The sequence below is a fragment of the Halichoerus grypus genome, chromosome 7 (genome assembly GCF_964656455.1).
Source record: "Halichoerus grypus chromosome 7, mHalGry1.hap1.1, whole genome shotgun sequence".
NCBI lineage: Eukaryota > Metazoa > Chordata > Mammalia > Carnivora > Phocidae > Halichoerus > Halichoerus grypus.
In genome coordinates, this window is record NC_135718.1 from 117,924,724 (window position 1) to 117,940,591 (window position 15,868).

Here is a 15,868-nt window from a genome sequence, read left to right on the forward strand (position 1 = left end):
ATACAGGGGTGAAGTACATCAGAGAATTTTCATCAGTGTAAAATTTTCACTATTCTATGGCAAACTTAAAAAGCTACTGGTTCTCCCAAAGAAGACAGAGATTTGGTCTTTATGACAATAAGAACTAAAGGCAAAGGATTAAAAGTACTTGCTAATCGTTCAAGGAAAACATTATACATCTTCTATGTACAAGAGAGTTACTGGTAAAGTTTTGCTTAAGGATAAATCAAACAAAAGAGTTAGTGTTTGAAAGATAATGTTTAAATATTAACCACAAATATTTTACTCTTTTAAAAATTATTTCTATAGCTCCCTCTTGCCTTTTTCTTCTTTCCCCTTTGGGGGAAAAAATTTTAAAGCCTACACCAGAGATATAGCCATATTTCCTGGTTATATAATTATTATTTCAAAATACACATCTATATTCATTTGGGTTCTCTCTCAACTTTGCATTCCTTCATGTTTGGTGAAGTTACCCAGGACGCCAAAATTCTCATATGCAAAATGATTCTTTCTTCCTTAAACAATTTTGTTTGTTGAGAATCTTGGCAATTAAATTTTGCCCTACTCAAAAGGTGTCTTGGCTTTTCTCCTCCAAATGAAAATACTATCCATAAATCCCTCATTTCTACATCATATATATTATGTAAATACTCTATAAATGAGTAAAAATATATACTTAGAGGGGCGCCTGGGTGGCTCAGTCAGTTAAGAGTCATCTGCCTTCGGCTCAGGTCATGATCCCAGAGTCCTGGGATCAGGCCCCGCATTGGGCTCTCTGCTCAGTGGGGAGATTGTTTCTCCCTCTCCCTCTGCCTGCCACTCTGCCTACTTGTACCCTCCCTCTCTCTGTCAAATAAATAAATAAATAAATCTTTAACTCATACACACACACTTAGAAAATCCTCAAGTGAAATAATTATTTTCACCCTACTAATATTAGACAAGAAATCAGTATTTATCCTTGGGGGAAAAAATTATTGCCTTAATAAAATGAACTTGAATTCTGACTACATTTTGTGTAAGAAGGATATTAGGTGATTTGATATCTGTGATCTTTTTTATACTCAACAAATCTGTTTTACTAGTGGTAAATTTAGGTCTAGAAAGTCTTTAAATAACAAGCCCAGGGCCATGCAATGAGTTAACGGCTGATGTGGGACAAATAATGAATGTTGGTCATTCTTAATTTCACCTTATGATTCTAAATCTTAAACTTATGACGGCCTCATGATATTTTAAACCATCCATGGTCTGAGTCCTAGATCTAAGTATCAAATACATAACTATCACATGGAGCACCATGCTTAAAAAAGCAACAAATAATATGTAAGACACATTTAGGAAAAAGGGCAGAGGAGACTACCCTCAAAAAATATATTCATGGACTATTTGATAACATCAGGCTAAAAGAGCAAAGGGTGGTAGTAAATAAACGTCATGCTCTAAAACTGAATTTTGCAGATAGTTTTCAGCATGATTTTTCTATGTTTCACTTTTCACTGTCAGCTGTGAGCGTTTCCAAGTGTGAAATCGCCCAAGAGAGGAAGCAAAGCTGTCATTTGACATCTGGGAGCGTGGAGATTGGGCTGCAGTAAAAAGCAGTTTGGACTTCAATTTACACACATATTCACCTATAAATTCTCAAGTCTGAAAAGTATTCAACGAGAAATACCAATGTAAATTTCAAGTATTTATAAAGGCTCATAATGGAGTGGAAAATAAAGGTGAAGGACACACAGTGATAGGATACCATATCAACTTGTGAAGACCAGAATAAGAAACTGAAGTGATTATATTAGCATAATAACGAACATATAAACAATTTTACTCACTTGCCTTAGATGGCATTTTAAACTTTCAAATATAGTCTTTTGTATTTTATATGCTTACTATTATAGGTTCTATTCTCTAGCTGCCTTTTTTATGATGAAGAGTCAAGACTGTTAAGAAAAAAGATACTGATAAAAAAATACTTTGACACTTTATTCTTCCTTTATACTTAAAATGCTGTAACAAAAATTTAGTCTACGTTATGATAGATTAATAGTTATGATGATATAGCACATAAAATCCTCTATGTGTGTGTATGTGTACACAAATATAGAAATAAAATCAGAGTAACTACAAGGAAGTCCTCTAGAGAAGAATAATCAATTTACTCCAGTTTTTATTCTATAACCTCTCACAATGAAAAATAGGACAACCCGTCTAAAAGTCTCTTAATAGAAAGTATCTAAAGTTTCCTAATATGGAAACTAGACAGTGTTATGTTTATATTGTCACTTGCTATACAATCTATTCCCACTTTGGGATCTATTTCTTTGCTCTTTCTCTTCCTGAACTCTGTCCTGTGTTTCTCTGGTATGAAAGGAGCCCATTTACCATGAATGATGTTTATTTAAAATAAAACCTTTCTAGAGAATCATCCTAGATAATCTAAGGATACAAAGTGAACCTAAAAGGAATGGCTTCTACTTTGAAAACAGGGCTGGGTTTGATCAGTGAATTCGTATTCTCAAGACCCTCTTGATCGGCCTGCAGCTGCAGCCATTTATTTGCTGGCTTTTTCACAGATGTAGACAGAGAAAGCTCCATGGGTTTTGTCTTTTTGTTATTGGACTTGTTTTCTTTAATATAAAAAAGTGGCAACTTTTTAAGAAAGTTCTTCGCGTTGTTGTAGAAACTTGTGAACATCAGATATCCTTGGTAGTATACATTGTTGAAATGACTCTGACTTTTTAAAATCTGAGATCTCAAAGTTGGCAGAAACTATACTTCAATAACAGAAGGTGATCATTTGCATTTCAAAATTTATCTATCTTGCTTTTCCCCTCAATTAGACCAAAACATGTTGATTCACAGGTTTCTGTGTGTGTGTTGTTTCTTTTTTAAACTTATTTATAGAGCAGAATAATGGCCCCCCTGCTACTTTGGCATGTGCTCAAGTTTCTGTCCATGTAAATCGAATCTGTTACTGGAAATTTTTCTCAAAATATAAAGGCACATCACCCACAAGATGAAAAGATACACTGCTGATATTACAAAGTACAGGGCAGGTGGATTATGTTTTTAGGACAAATATGTGATAAGGATTCCCAGGAGGGAGGAGGGGTCGGGGTAGAGGTTGCATGCTGTTTAAACAGAAGTGGACCGTTCTCATCATAATCTTATGACAACTTTACTTTCTAACCAAACATCAGCTGCTTAACATGCTTTAGAGCTACTTGGACAATAATACTAAGGTTAGAGTCGGAAAACGGAAAGGCAGAGGGGATGTGGGAGAGAATGACGGCAACCCTGTAGTGTTTCTAAGGGCAGACCAAAAGAGAGTAAGTACTCTCTGTCCCCATGTCTGACTTTTAATCATTGAAATATTAGCATATTAGCATTGCTCCCACCATTTGAGAAGAGGAAAGCCTACTTACAGTTTTTATCAGTAGCACTGCTATTCACTTTTGAAAAAAACAGTAATTTACAATTTTTTGTCCCAATTCCCCTTGCATTATAAACGAGGGGCAGGAGAACACAGACTTAACTGAGTTCTGTAACTCTCTGGGTTTATGATCATCTACATTACACCACTAGCTTTACTTTTCAGTGAAGGCCATTCCTGGTTTTGTTTTTCCCGCATTGATAAAACATATTAATAGGCCCAAAGAATAGAAGAGACTTTCCACATGTTCAATGCATGCCATAATGCTAGAACACTTTTGCAACTCACAAAGCTTGAAAGTACAATTCTGTCATGCAAATAATTAAAACAAAGCCCTTCTTCAGATGACAGCTTTTTTCAAATGTTAGAAGGGCAACCTGGAAGATGACAGCAAAAATCCATTAATGGTAGACTGCCACCTGCTGGTAAACTATGAGAACTGTGATTTCCGGGGAAAGGCTTAAAAAGGAAAATGTGGAAACTGATCTGGATTAAACTTAGTATTTCAGTACACAAAATTAAAAGTATATATTTGTTGATGAATGTAGTATAGCTTTGTTCCACATATATTTAAAATTCTCAGGATGTCAATCTGCTAGACTGCCAAAGGATGACGCTATAGTTTTCGATAAGAGAATGAAAATAAAAATAGGAAGTAAGGAGTCAGTTACAAACATTAAACAATGTCTCATAAATATTTGGTTTTGATGTGAGGTTTACACTGCACTTCACTTCTGGATTTAAGAGGTTTCATTTCAAAGAACTCCCAGATTTAATTTTGATCCTAAAACCTCCAAATTCATTACAATTAATATATGTTCTTATGTACATTGGTACCTAAAACATTATTTATAAAATTAGAAAAGGGGGAGAGTACAAAAAAGAAGAACCAGATAACCATAATAAAGTGATTGCATTATGAAATTATTTTTGTTATCCCATTAACTAAATCATACTAATAAGGCTTCAAAAACAGCATTTCTACTTGAGAGAAACAAAAAATGTAGGCATGCTCTATTGCCCCTAGGAAGAAACAAAATCAAACACCCCTAATTTGAGGGAAGGAAGTGGAAAGGAAAAGGTATAACAGTAAGAAAAAAAAAAATCCACATCATTGTTTTCAGGAAACAGTTTTAGGACATTTGCTTCACAGGTTGAAAAACTTCGCTATTCCCCAATACAGAAATAATTCTTAACAATGAAGGTTGTAACTAAGAACAATATAGCTCTTTCAATCTTAATTATAATCATTTCCCATTATGCAGGGAAGCAATGTTAGCATCAATAATACACTGGTTAGCTAGGAGCATTAAATACTGTATTAATCAACAACTAAGCAGATCATGTCAACATAATCAGCTTGAACCTCCTTTGAAAGCCAGTGGGGTGACAAGTGAAGCAACTTTGACCATCCAAAGAGGCTGAAAGCTAGGCAAAAGGTGAACGAACTTTGGATTCAAATGTAGCCCCATCTGCACTAGCAGAGACACACTAACTCAAATCCAATTCAGATGCTTAAATGACCTGTAATTATCAGCAAAGGATCTAACACACCCCAGAAGTAAATCTCTAATTTTTAAAAAACAAAGACAATACAGTAAGAGCAAGAGAAACCTGTTGTGTCAAATATTTGGCTAAACTGGCTACTTTAAGCCAAGATGAACATGCTTCCTAAAATGTCTCAGATACAGAAAGAACTCTGAAATCTGCTCTCCCATGCCAGCTTGGCTCATCACTGAAGTCACAACATAGCATTTTTTTTTTTAATTCCTCATTTTATCCATTTTTATCCTTAGGAATTTTACCCCTTTTGTCGGCTCCCTCTCCTATCTTAATAAAACCATCCATTTAAAGAGGTTCGGGGTATTTAAAGGTCCTTCTAAACACTAAGAAGTTATGACATTTCTAAGACAGAATTCACTGTCAGTTCTAAAAGAAGTCCAAACCTGTTTAACAACAAACACACAAACACACATACACACACACACACACACACACACACACACACACACCTACCTCTATTGGGTAGATAAACCAATATACAATGATTTAATCCCCAAATTTTCTTTTTTGAAGGATTAAAGAGATACTCAAAGCCAACATATATGTGAACTGTGAGTGAAAAATACAACTTCTGTAAAGAAAAGAGAGCTGCTGAACTACTTTTTCAAGTGAACCATTTTAGGAGATTGCTCTAACCTGGGGCACAGTACATTCTCTCTATGGCATCGCTGTCACAGGAATCTTCAACCTCACTCCACCTGCTAAAATACGTTAGCTGAATGTGTCCTAAAAACAAAACGACAGGAGAAATCAAAACATTTTTCTCTTCCATTTTCTGCAGAAGTGAACTGTAATTACTCCTTTTGTAGCTAAAAACAGTATCATTAAGAATAATGGCATCATTAAGTACTAGAAGCTATTACTGGGGGTGAATTTGCCGCACTGATAATGAAGCTCTAGACAGGAAATGAAGATACTAATTACAAGATAAAACGCCTACTCAGTTAATTGGAAGCAACAGCGAATAAAAAGAAATGCATTTGCAAAAGTTCCTGACCTCTATCATTCAATAAGATGTTGTTTGGGTTCAAATCGCGGCACACAATTCCCTCTCTATGTAAAGCATCAAGGGCTACCACCATTTCAGCTGCCCATCTTTGAATGCAGCCCTCGGGGATGTAAAACCTGGAGTTTAGTGCTAATTTTTTATCAAGGTCCTCAAAAATCTGATGTATTTCCTTGTCTCCTTCTAGTGCTAATCCACTCTCTCCCTTAGTCTCTGGGTGTCTCTGAAATAAAGTCAGTTCCTCTTTAGGCAAATCCTCAGTTTGATCTGTAAACAGCAATACTTCTTCAGTTTTTAAAGTTTCTGTGTTTACATTATATTCATTAGCACCTGAGAGTGGGTCAGAAATATGGAATAAGCTTTCTTCTGTGCTGTTTGCAGTTACTGCCGACTCCCCCACTCCAAGTCCTTGGAACTTAGAATCTGAGCTGTGTAACAAAGACACGTCTCCTGAACTACTATGATCAGCAGCTGCTACAAATAACATCCCAAGATCCCCCTGTGCATTGTGTTTCTCTGCTATACTCTGGGATTTAGGTCTAGAGGCATCACTCAATTCCTCTGTGCCTTGTTCTTCACTTGATTGGCATTGTTCAGGACTAAGCCGAAGGCATAAAACATCGGGGGCTTCCAACAGTTTACTTTCAATTATGCCTATATTAGTCTGTGTAAACTTAGTAGGTCCCACTGCGGCACCATCTTTGGTTGGCTCCAGTTCACCAGGTAGATTTACAAGAAGATCAGGCCTTCCTTCATCAGTGCCAATGACATCATCGAAAGCAGCATCTTTAAAAGAAATGACTGGGACAGAGTCATCTGAGCCCCTGCTAATGGTGTCCTGAGCTATAAACTCTACCTTGCTTTCACTAGCATTGAAACTCCTGGAAGTGCCGTCTCCATCTGGAAGAGCGAAAAATGGTTTCAAAGGCTCTGACTTTAGACTATACAATTTTTCTCCAAAATCAAGGCCTAGCAGTTCACTAGTGCTATCCTTACTGTCTATCCTAAAGAATTCCATGGGGCTGTTTTTCGATCTACTAAGGGAATCTGACGTTCTTGGCGAACTAACTGCTTCCACATCATCGTCTCCAGCGAAGAACTGCAGCTCGTGAGCCATGTGCTGGGTGCTGGGGATGCGCCTGTCGGCAGCAAGGTGTGCTGGGAAGCTTCCAGTGACTCTGGTATCAACACCACTCCCTCCAGTCTTCAGGAAAGGCTCCTCATTCAATGACCCTGGTTCAATCTTTTCTTGCCCATATTCATTGCATAATGTCAAATAACTAGTAGTACATTCTTCTTCTGAACTTGAGCCAGAATCTGGCCATTTGGGAGAGCTCTCTTGGCCTTCTTCGTCTTGGTTACTATCATCTTGAGAGCTTGGAGTAAGACTAGTCTTCAAAGGCAGGACTTTAAGCATGGCTCCACCATCACTTCCTCTGGATTCAAAGCTGCTGCTGTCCTGAGGACTAGAAGTTGGCTGTTGCAGGTGAACTTTAGTAAGTGTGGATTTTTTCACTTCCCCGATGTCAAAGCTTTCTTCAGGGCTTCTGTTTAGAAACTTACTGATATATGACCAGAGTTTGCCACCTGTGAACAAGTATAACCAAAAAAATTTTTAAGATCCCCAAAATAATGGTTACTTATTGAAGCCCTTAGAAAAACAAAGAGTATTCTAATAATCAACCAAAAGCAAGTCAATGATACCCATTAATATCAAGTATGCTATAAAACAAGCATTTTAATTAAATGTTTTCTTGTTATTGCTGACTACTGAGTATAGTTTTAAACATATCTCCTGATACCAATTATCTTTTAAATGACAACCTACTTCTCCCTTTGAAATTAGTTTAACAAATACTAATATGAAATCCCACAGCTGGAACACTGCTTTAAATATGATTTAGCTGTTGAAACATCTGATTATGTTCTGAGCTGTTTATGTAATAATTTTTTGAAGCATGGTCCCTTGGCCAAGTGGAAATACATAAATAAGTGCTGCTTAAAATTGTATATACTGTAGGGGGCAAAAATTAACAATATTATTCCATTTTGGAAATGCCCAGTCCGGGGCACCTGGGTGGCTCATCGTTAAGCATCTGCCTTCAGCTCAGGTCATGATCCCAGGGTCCTGGGATCGAGCCCCGCCATCAGGCTCCCTGCTCAGCGGGAAGCCTGCTTCTCCCTCTCCCACTGCCCCTGCTTGTGTTCTCTCTCTCACTGTCTCTCTCTGTCAAATAAATAAATAAAATCTTTAAAAAAAAGAAAGAAAGAAAGAAAATGCCCAGTCCAAGACTAGAGGGGAGATATGGCATCTGGTATATAATTATGCCATTGTAAATGACATATTAATAACATTTTTCCCATTCCCCCCAAATACATCATATATGGTATAATAAGACCTAGTAAAGCAATTGAGGAAAATTAATTGGGCAGCCATTAATGAGGCTGGCTATTGTAATTCCAGTTTTGTATTCTGATATATACGAGAAACCTACAGAAAAGTAAAATCATAAAAATCAATTTCAAAGAAATCAAAGGAATCTGATGTTTTACCAGCAATACTTGTTAGTTATTTCACCTTGTTTTTCTTTTGTGTTATTTTAACCATTAAGAACTCAACCTGTTTTGCTCACTAGAATCTTTGAATAAATACCTGTAAGTATCAAAAACCTACCAAAGCTTTACTGTATTACAAGAAGAAGTTAAATCTGATCTAAAAATCTTACAAACAATAATTGCAGATGCATCCTCTGTGAATATATAACCGTAGCTTCCAAAAATGGGAAATAATGTGTTAAAAATGAATCCCTCTATTAACATGGAGAAGGCAATTTTTTTTCCAGCACATTTTTAATGTCTTTATTAAGCATCCTATACCAAGGGTAACAATCTTTTTTTTTTTTTTTTTTTAAAGATTTTATTTATTTATTTGAGAGAGAAAGAGAGAGAGAGAGAGCACATGAGAGGGGGAGGGCCAGAGGAAGAAGCAGACTCCCCGCTGAGCAGGGAGCCTGATGCGGGACTCGATCCTGGGACTCCAGGATCATGACCTGAGCCGAAGGCAGTCGCTTAACCAACTGAGCCACCCAGGCGCCCACCAAGGGTAACAATCTTAAGAGAAATCATCTCCAACAGTCAATTATATGTATAAAAAGGTCAGTGGAAGCATCCAAAAAAATCTTTTTGTACTTGGCATTTCACTTCATTTAGAGGAACTCAGTAAATACATAAAGCCCCCCGCCCCGAGTACTGTGCCCACTACAAAGTAAATGTATAATAAAGGGTAGCTGTCATAATATTAATCCTAAGATACTCAGACATCGCCTCTCCCTGTGACCCAGTTAACAGTTTTCTCCCATTTTGATAATAATTAGTAGTATTGGACATTATGGTGTTTAACTTTTCCCCTCTCATTTTTCTTGGCTAACTTTCTGTCCTCATTAGATTATACTTAGCATTTCATATTCCCCCATATTCAAATAAAATTTAAGGTTCATATATAGCTTTGAAACTCACAAAAGAAGCTATGCATTGATTCCATCTTTTGTTCGTCATTTGACAGCAATAGCCACACTCCTTTGATCACAAATACGTCTGTTGTGGCACACTAACAATAAAGCCTGAACCTGGAGCTGCGGTTCTTGTACGCAATCCAACTGAAACAACGTGTGTTGTCTTCCATTCTCCTAGATGGGGACTACTGTGAAGACAGGACCGTCACTTCCATCTTTCTATCTACTGCCTAAACAATGTGCAGGACACAACAGACACTCAGTCAGTGCTGCTTTAACTCAATGATAACTCATCAGAATGAGATGTGCCAACACAAAGTAGACAGTCTTTGCAGTTGCAAAGTTCTAATAACAGCAAGAAATGGTACCCAGTAAAGTTCTAAGAAAAGTTTCATTCGTTCTTAGGCCAATTTCACCTGGATGAAGTGCTGAAATAGAAAATTCAATGTGCTTCAATTCTTTCTCCCCCCACCCTGACCCCCCCAGATCACTTCCTCTTTCTGACCTCCAAGCCACTCTGGCAAAAAAGCTTTGGACCAAGCTTAGATTATTTTTTCTCCCTTGTTCTTTTGGGCAAGTTTCCAAGTCCCGTAAGATATGTCCATAATGTTTCATGGAGTCTTCCTCTTCTACTGATTCCTTTGGCCAGTCTGCTTCTTGGAATAACTTTACAGCTACAACTAGATCCCTGCTTTAACTGCTTTCTGTATCATTCTATCACACTAATTGCTGCCCAATTAATCTTCCATTTTAGCACAGATCTTACATTATTTCTCCATTCAAGAACCCAAATCCCCTCCATCTACTTAATGATGTATGTACCAACTCCACAGAGGCTTGAACCCCTCAGTAAATATAATGTGTCAAGCTATGATTTGGTCCTCCCCTTCAACTCACCAAATAATCCATCTGAATTGGATTTCTCCAAATATACTACCCATCCTGGGCTTTTGCTCAAACTATACCTACCACTTCAAGAATTTTTTTTTCTTACTAGTTTCTCCAATATCTACTTGTCAAAATCCTAACCATTCTTGACAGTCCCTCAGAATTTGTTTTCTTTTACCAATTTTTTGACATCCCCTCAGTGGATTCAGATTCTCTGAATCTTTTATATCACTTAGTCCCTCTTACAACATTTAAGACATTCTGTTTCATATTAATATTACTTTTATACGCCTATACTTTTACCATCTCCTTTACCAGACTGCAGGGTCTTCATAACTACAAGGAAAGGATTCTGCCTAGCATGTAAAATAGTATGTATTAAATAAATATTTATTAAATCAGGTTATAAAAAGACATCTTTCCAAGTATTTTGAAAATCTTTTAAGAATAAGGGTCTATAAATATTAATAATATCATTATTTTGGGTCATGCTTTCTTCCTGCTTTAAAACAAATATATGGTTTCAAAAAAATTAAATACAGAAAAGAAGAGAAGAGAAAAATTCAAATACAAATCACCTATAAACAATATTAACTACAGGCGCCTGGGTGGCTCAGTTGGTTAAGTGTTCGACTCTTGATTTTGGCTCAGGTCATGATCTCACGGATCATGGGATCCAGCCCCACACTGGGCTCCATGCTCAGCGGGAAGTCTGCTTAGGATTCTCTCCCCTCTGCCCTACCCAACATTCGTGCATGTGCACTCACACGCTCTCTCTCCCTCTCTCTCAAATAAATGGATAAATCTTTTTTAAAAAGCACTATTAACTATTTGTACATTTATTTTCAGACGTTTTATCTGTGACTAACATCACATCATAAACATTTTCTAATTTTCATGAGACTATGAACTTCGATGGCTATATAGCATATCCATGTGATAGATATTATGAGGTATTTAAGTGTTCATCTATTGTTGGATATTTACATTGTTTCCAATCTTTTACTACTAAAATAATATGTACTTTTTACATGGAAGTATTTGACATCCCTGATAATTTCGTCAGGACAGAATCCCAGAAATGAAAAGACTGGATCAAAAAGCATGAATATGTTTAATGCTTCTGATACATGTCATGAAACTGCTTTACAGAAAGGCTGTACCAGAATCCACTCCTATAAGCAATGTGTATTAATGCCACCTTCATAGCAACTTGCCTTTATTGGATGTTAGCAAGCTGACCAATTTGATCAGTCAAATATGGCATCTCCCTTAATTTCCATTCTTCTCATTATTACATAGAATTTTTAAATGTGATGATTGGCACTTTCTTTATGACATTTGTTCCTAACCTAAACAAGTACCCTAAAGTGAGTTGTAAAAAAACTGCATTTTTCTGGGTGCCTGGGTGGCTCAGTCGTTAAGCGTCTGCCTTCGGCTCAGGTCGTGATCCCAGGGTCCTGGGATCGAGCCCCACATCGGGCTCCCTGCTCAGCAGAAAGCCTGCTTCTCCCTCTCCCACTCCCCCTGCTAGTGTTCCCTCTCTCGCTGTGTCTCTCTCTGTCAAATAAATAAATAAAATCTTAAAAAAAAAAAAAACTGCATTTTTCAAGAGAGAATGAATCTTTTCCATTCTTTGCTGGGTGCCCAGTTAAATTTAATGTTTGATATGGAACTATGGAAACAAAATTTTGGTCCTATCCCATACTTTCTTCCAATTACAAAATCATGAAAATCACAAAACTTACAAGAGCACATTATTTCCTTTCAAATTTCTCACCCACAAAAGTTGAGCATGTTTTACTTTCTACTGAATTAAGATCAGGCCTAACAGATAAACTTACACAAATGTCAACATCATTATTGTAACATTAAAAATATTATCCTTGGGGCGCCTGGGTGGCTCAGTCGGTTAAGCGGCTGCCTTCAGCTCAGGTCATGATCCTGGGGTCCTGGGATCGAGCCCCATGTCCAGCTCCCAGCCTGCTTCTCCCTCTCCCTGCCATTCTGTCTACTTGTGCTCTCTATCTCTCTGTCAAATAAATAAATAAAATCTTAAAAAAAAAAAATGTTATCCTTTAAAAAACCCTGTTATTGCTAAATCTCAAAATATAAGTAGAAAATACCTAACATAAAAAAAAAAAGAAAATACCTAACATACTTACAATTTTGAACACTTTAGAAATACAAATGACACCTTTGTAAGCCTCACTGAAGCATATAAAACTTGGAGATATTAGCCATTTTAAGCTATGAAATTAGCAGTTAATAAAGTTTAGTAAAAAGTCTTTGTCTCTCATTAAATTTTAATTTATTGGTTTTCTGAAAGATTGCAAAGAATATTTGTTAAATTTGCTTGACCAGAATTAGGACTTGACTTTAATATGTACGATAAAATACTGCTGGAACGATCAAAATCATTTTTTGAACCACCAATTCTAAATTCTACGTCAAGAAATTCATGCTATAAATAGTTCTCAAAAAAAGAAAACAAAAATACACAAAGATATATAGGAAAAGGTACTAGAAACAATTTAAACACCAAATAATAAGGGAGTAGTTAAATAAATTATAATATCGGTACAACCAAATATTCTTTATTCAAAACCACAACAGCAACATTTGCAAATACTTACACAATGTTTACCAGGCACTATGTGCTTTACATATATCAACTACTTAATCCTCACATCAACTGTATGAGGTAGATAATTATCATCCCTATTTTATAGATAAGGAAATGGAAGCACAAAAACACTAAATACCTTGCCCCAGGTCACACAAACTAACGTAGTCTGGCTCTAGAATCCTTGTCTTTAATCACTACACTGGTCTCTCTTAATGCAGACCTGTATGTACTGACAAGGAAAGTTGTCCAAGGTATATTGTTAAGATGGGGGAAGAAAACAAGCCATAGAACAATACGTAAGATCCATTTTATTTAACCAGACAGGTAGGGAGTATATGTTTATACACATTGGAAAATTTCCCCTATTTCTAGAGAGCAGAACTGGGTATTAAAGTGACTAGGAAGGGAGAGTTTTTATTTTTACTTTATATAGTTCAAATGTATTGCCTTATATATTTCATAACTTAAAAAAACTAGTTAATAAAAAGAGAATCATTTCACCCCTTGGGTCCCCAAGTAACTTGGGACAAAACTCTTTCCCATCCCCTACCTATCCGGTGTACCCACACCTGCAGGCATTCCTTCTAACCTAGGCATTTCACCTTTTCTCTCACCTACTCAGTATTCAGCAGTTATACACTAAACATCTTCTATGTACCAAGTATTCTGCTAAATGCTGGGATACAGATGATGAAAATGACATAAGCCCTAATCTTAGGAACTTAAAGTTTTAATAACACAAGTGGCCTGGACTGAATACAATTATTTTCTCACCTTTTCTTCTCCAGAGTTAAAATAAGGGATTCATTTATAGGAACAATAAACATTTTCAATCTCTCTCCTAAAATCCTGTCTGGTATATCCAACTGCCTACTGAACACCACCTGGACATTTCAGAAGCATCTCAAACTCACAAGTCCAAAACTGAATCCCTGATTTTCTTCCTCTAAATCCACCCCTCCCACAGCTTTCCCCATCTTAGTAAATGAGAACTCCATTCTTTCAGTTCTGTGAGCCAAAAACCTTGCAGGCGTGTAAAGCAGAATTATGTCAGTTCTATCTTCAAAATAGATTCAGAATCGAATGACCATTTCTCACCGCCTCTACCACTAACGCTTTGTGCAAACCACAATTATTTTCACCTGGATTGCTGCAAAAACTTCCAAACTGGTCTCCTGCTTTTGCCTTTGCCCTCCTAGACTACATTTTCCACAAAGCAGCTAGAGTGATCCCTATCTTGTCACTCCTCTGCTCAATATCCCTCAATCACTTCCTATCTACTCAGAGTAAAAATCAAGTTCTTGGGGCACCTGAGTGGTTCAGTCAGTTAAGGGTCTGACTCTTGATTTCGGCTCAGGTCACGATCTCAGGGTTGTGAGATCAAGCCCCTCACTGAGCTCCACACTGGGCATGGAGCCCACTTGAGATTCTCTCTCTCTCCCTCTGCCCCCAACCCTGCATGTGCTCTCAAAAAAAATAATAATAATAATAAAATAAAATCAAGTTCCTAAAGTGGCCTATTAAGACCACAGAGGATCTTCCCACCTGCCTCCCCACCTCCAAGTTCTTCCCATTCTACTCCAGCCACAGTAACCTTGCTGTTTCTTATACCCCAAGTACACTCTTGGCTTCAAGCCTATTTGTCTCTCTTAATGAGATACTCTTCCCTCACATATCCACAATGCTCCCCCTCTCACTTCCTTCAGGTCACTGGCCAAATGTCCCTTTCTTAATGAGGTGACCACTCTAGTTAAATTAGTAACCCCACCTCACCCTTCTGGCATCCCCTTTTCCCGTCTTTTATTTAACTTTTCGCCATACAATTTATCTCCATCCAACATATATTTACTTATGTATTTGCTTATTGTCTGTTCTGCCTCTCAATGTAAGCTCCGTGTGGACAAAGTCTTCATCAGTTTTGTTCACTGTCATGTTAGAACTAAGCCTGTATCCCAGTAAGCACCAATATATTTCTGACTAAATGAATTAAAAATGGAAAGAAAATGAGTCCAAGAGACTTACGTGAATCTTGAATAGTCCTATAAGCAGAAGGAAGCTAAAGCCACAGATCATAAGTATTCAAGCATTCATGTTAGAGAAAACAATTGTTCAACACTTATTTTTCAGGAATAGCTATTTACACATATAAAAGTAATGTGTGTATGATATATGCACAACTTCTAATTCACAGAGGTAACAAATACCACTAATATGTAAAAGATAGCATACTTCCCATCATACAGTTCACCTGATTGCTCAAGCTAAAGCCAAAAAACTCGCCTAAATTCTTCTCTCCCTAACCCAGAATCTATCACAGGTCCCACTGAGTCTACCCTCAAAGCACAGCGGCTAGAACACCAGAAAGCCATGCCATCATCACCTCTTGTCTAGACTATTCGCTGCTTGTTTACTCTTCCTTGCCTGTTTATAATCCATTCCCTATACAACAACCAGAGTGATCTTTTTAAAACGTAAATCAGCTCTTGCCACTGCTTTAGATATCCACTGGTTTCCCAATGCACTTGAATAAAAGCCAAAGTCCTTTCCCTGCAGTACAAGACTCCTGCCTACTTCCCCAAGAGCCTCATATACCACGACTGCCCTCACCTACTACACTCCAACCAAATGGTCTCCTTTCTTGTTCATCAGATACTGTTTTTGCCTTTGATTTCTTACACTGATCCCTGCACCTAGAATGCGCTTCCCAATTACATCCAACTGGTTATTTCTTTTGTCATTCAAAACTCCTCTTAAATGTCACCTTTTTGGAGCAGGCTCCCTTGACTACCTCATCTAAAGTAGTCCCCCAGTCGTTCTTTTTTAAAGATCGCTGT

The 15,868-nt window shown here is 37.2% G+C and overlaps 1 protein-coding gene across 8 annotated transcripts in view; it reads right to left on the reverse strand.

The window, feature by feature from the left end:
- The window catches only part of RPS6KC1 (ribosomal protein S6 kinase C1), a 190,741-nt gene that overhangs the window by 24,021 nt on the left and 150,852 nt on the right, over positions 1–15,868 (reverse strand). For 7 of the 8 annotated variants that reach the window (XM_036101797.2, XM_036101795.2, XM_036101793.2 and 4 more), the window contains 2 exons: positions 5,997–7,592; positions 5,636–5,725 (listed from right to left, as the gene is read on the reverse strand). In XM_036101797.2, coding sequence (XP_035957690.2) covers positions 5,636–5,725; positions 5,997–7,592 — 1,686 coding nt within the window. The remainder of the gene's footprint in view (positions 1–5,635; positions 5,726–5,996; positions 7,593–15,868) is intronic. The other variant, XM_078078121.1, reaches the window with a different exon arrangement.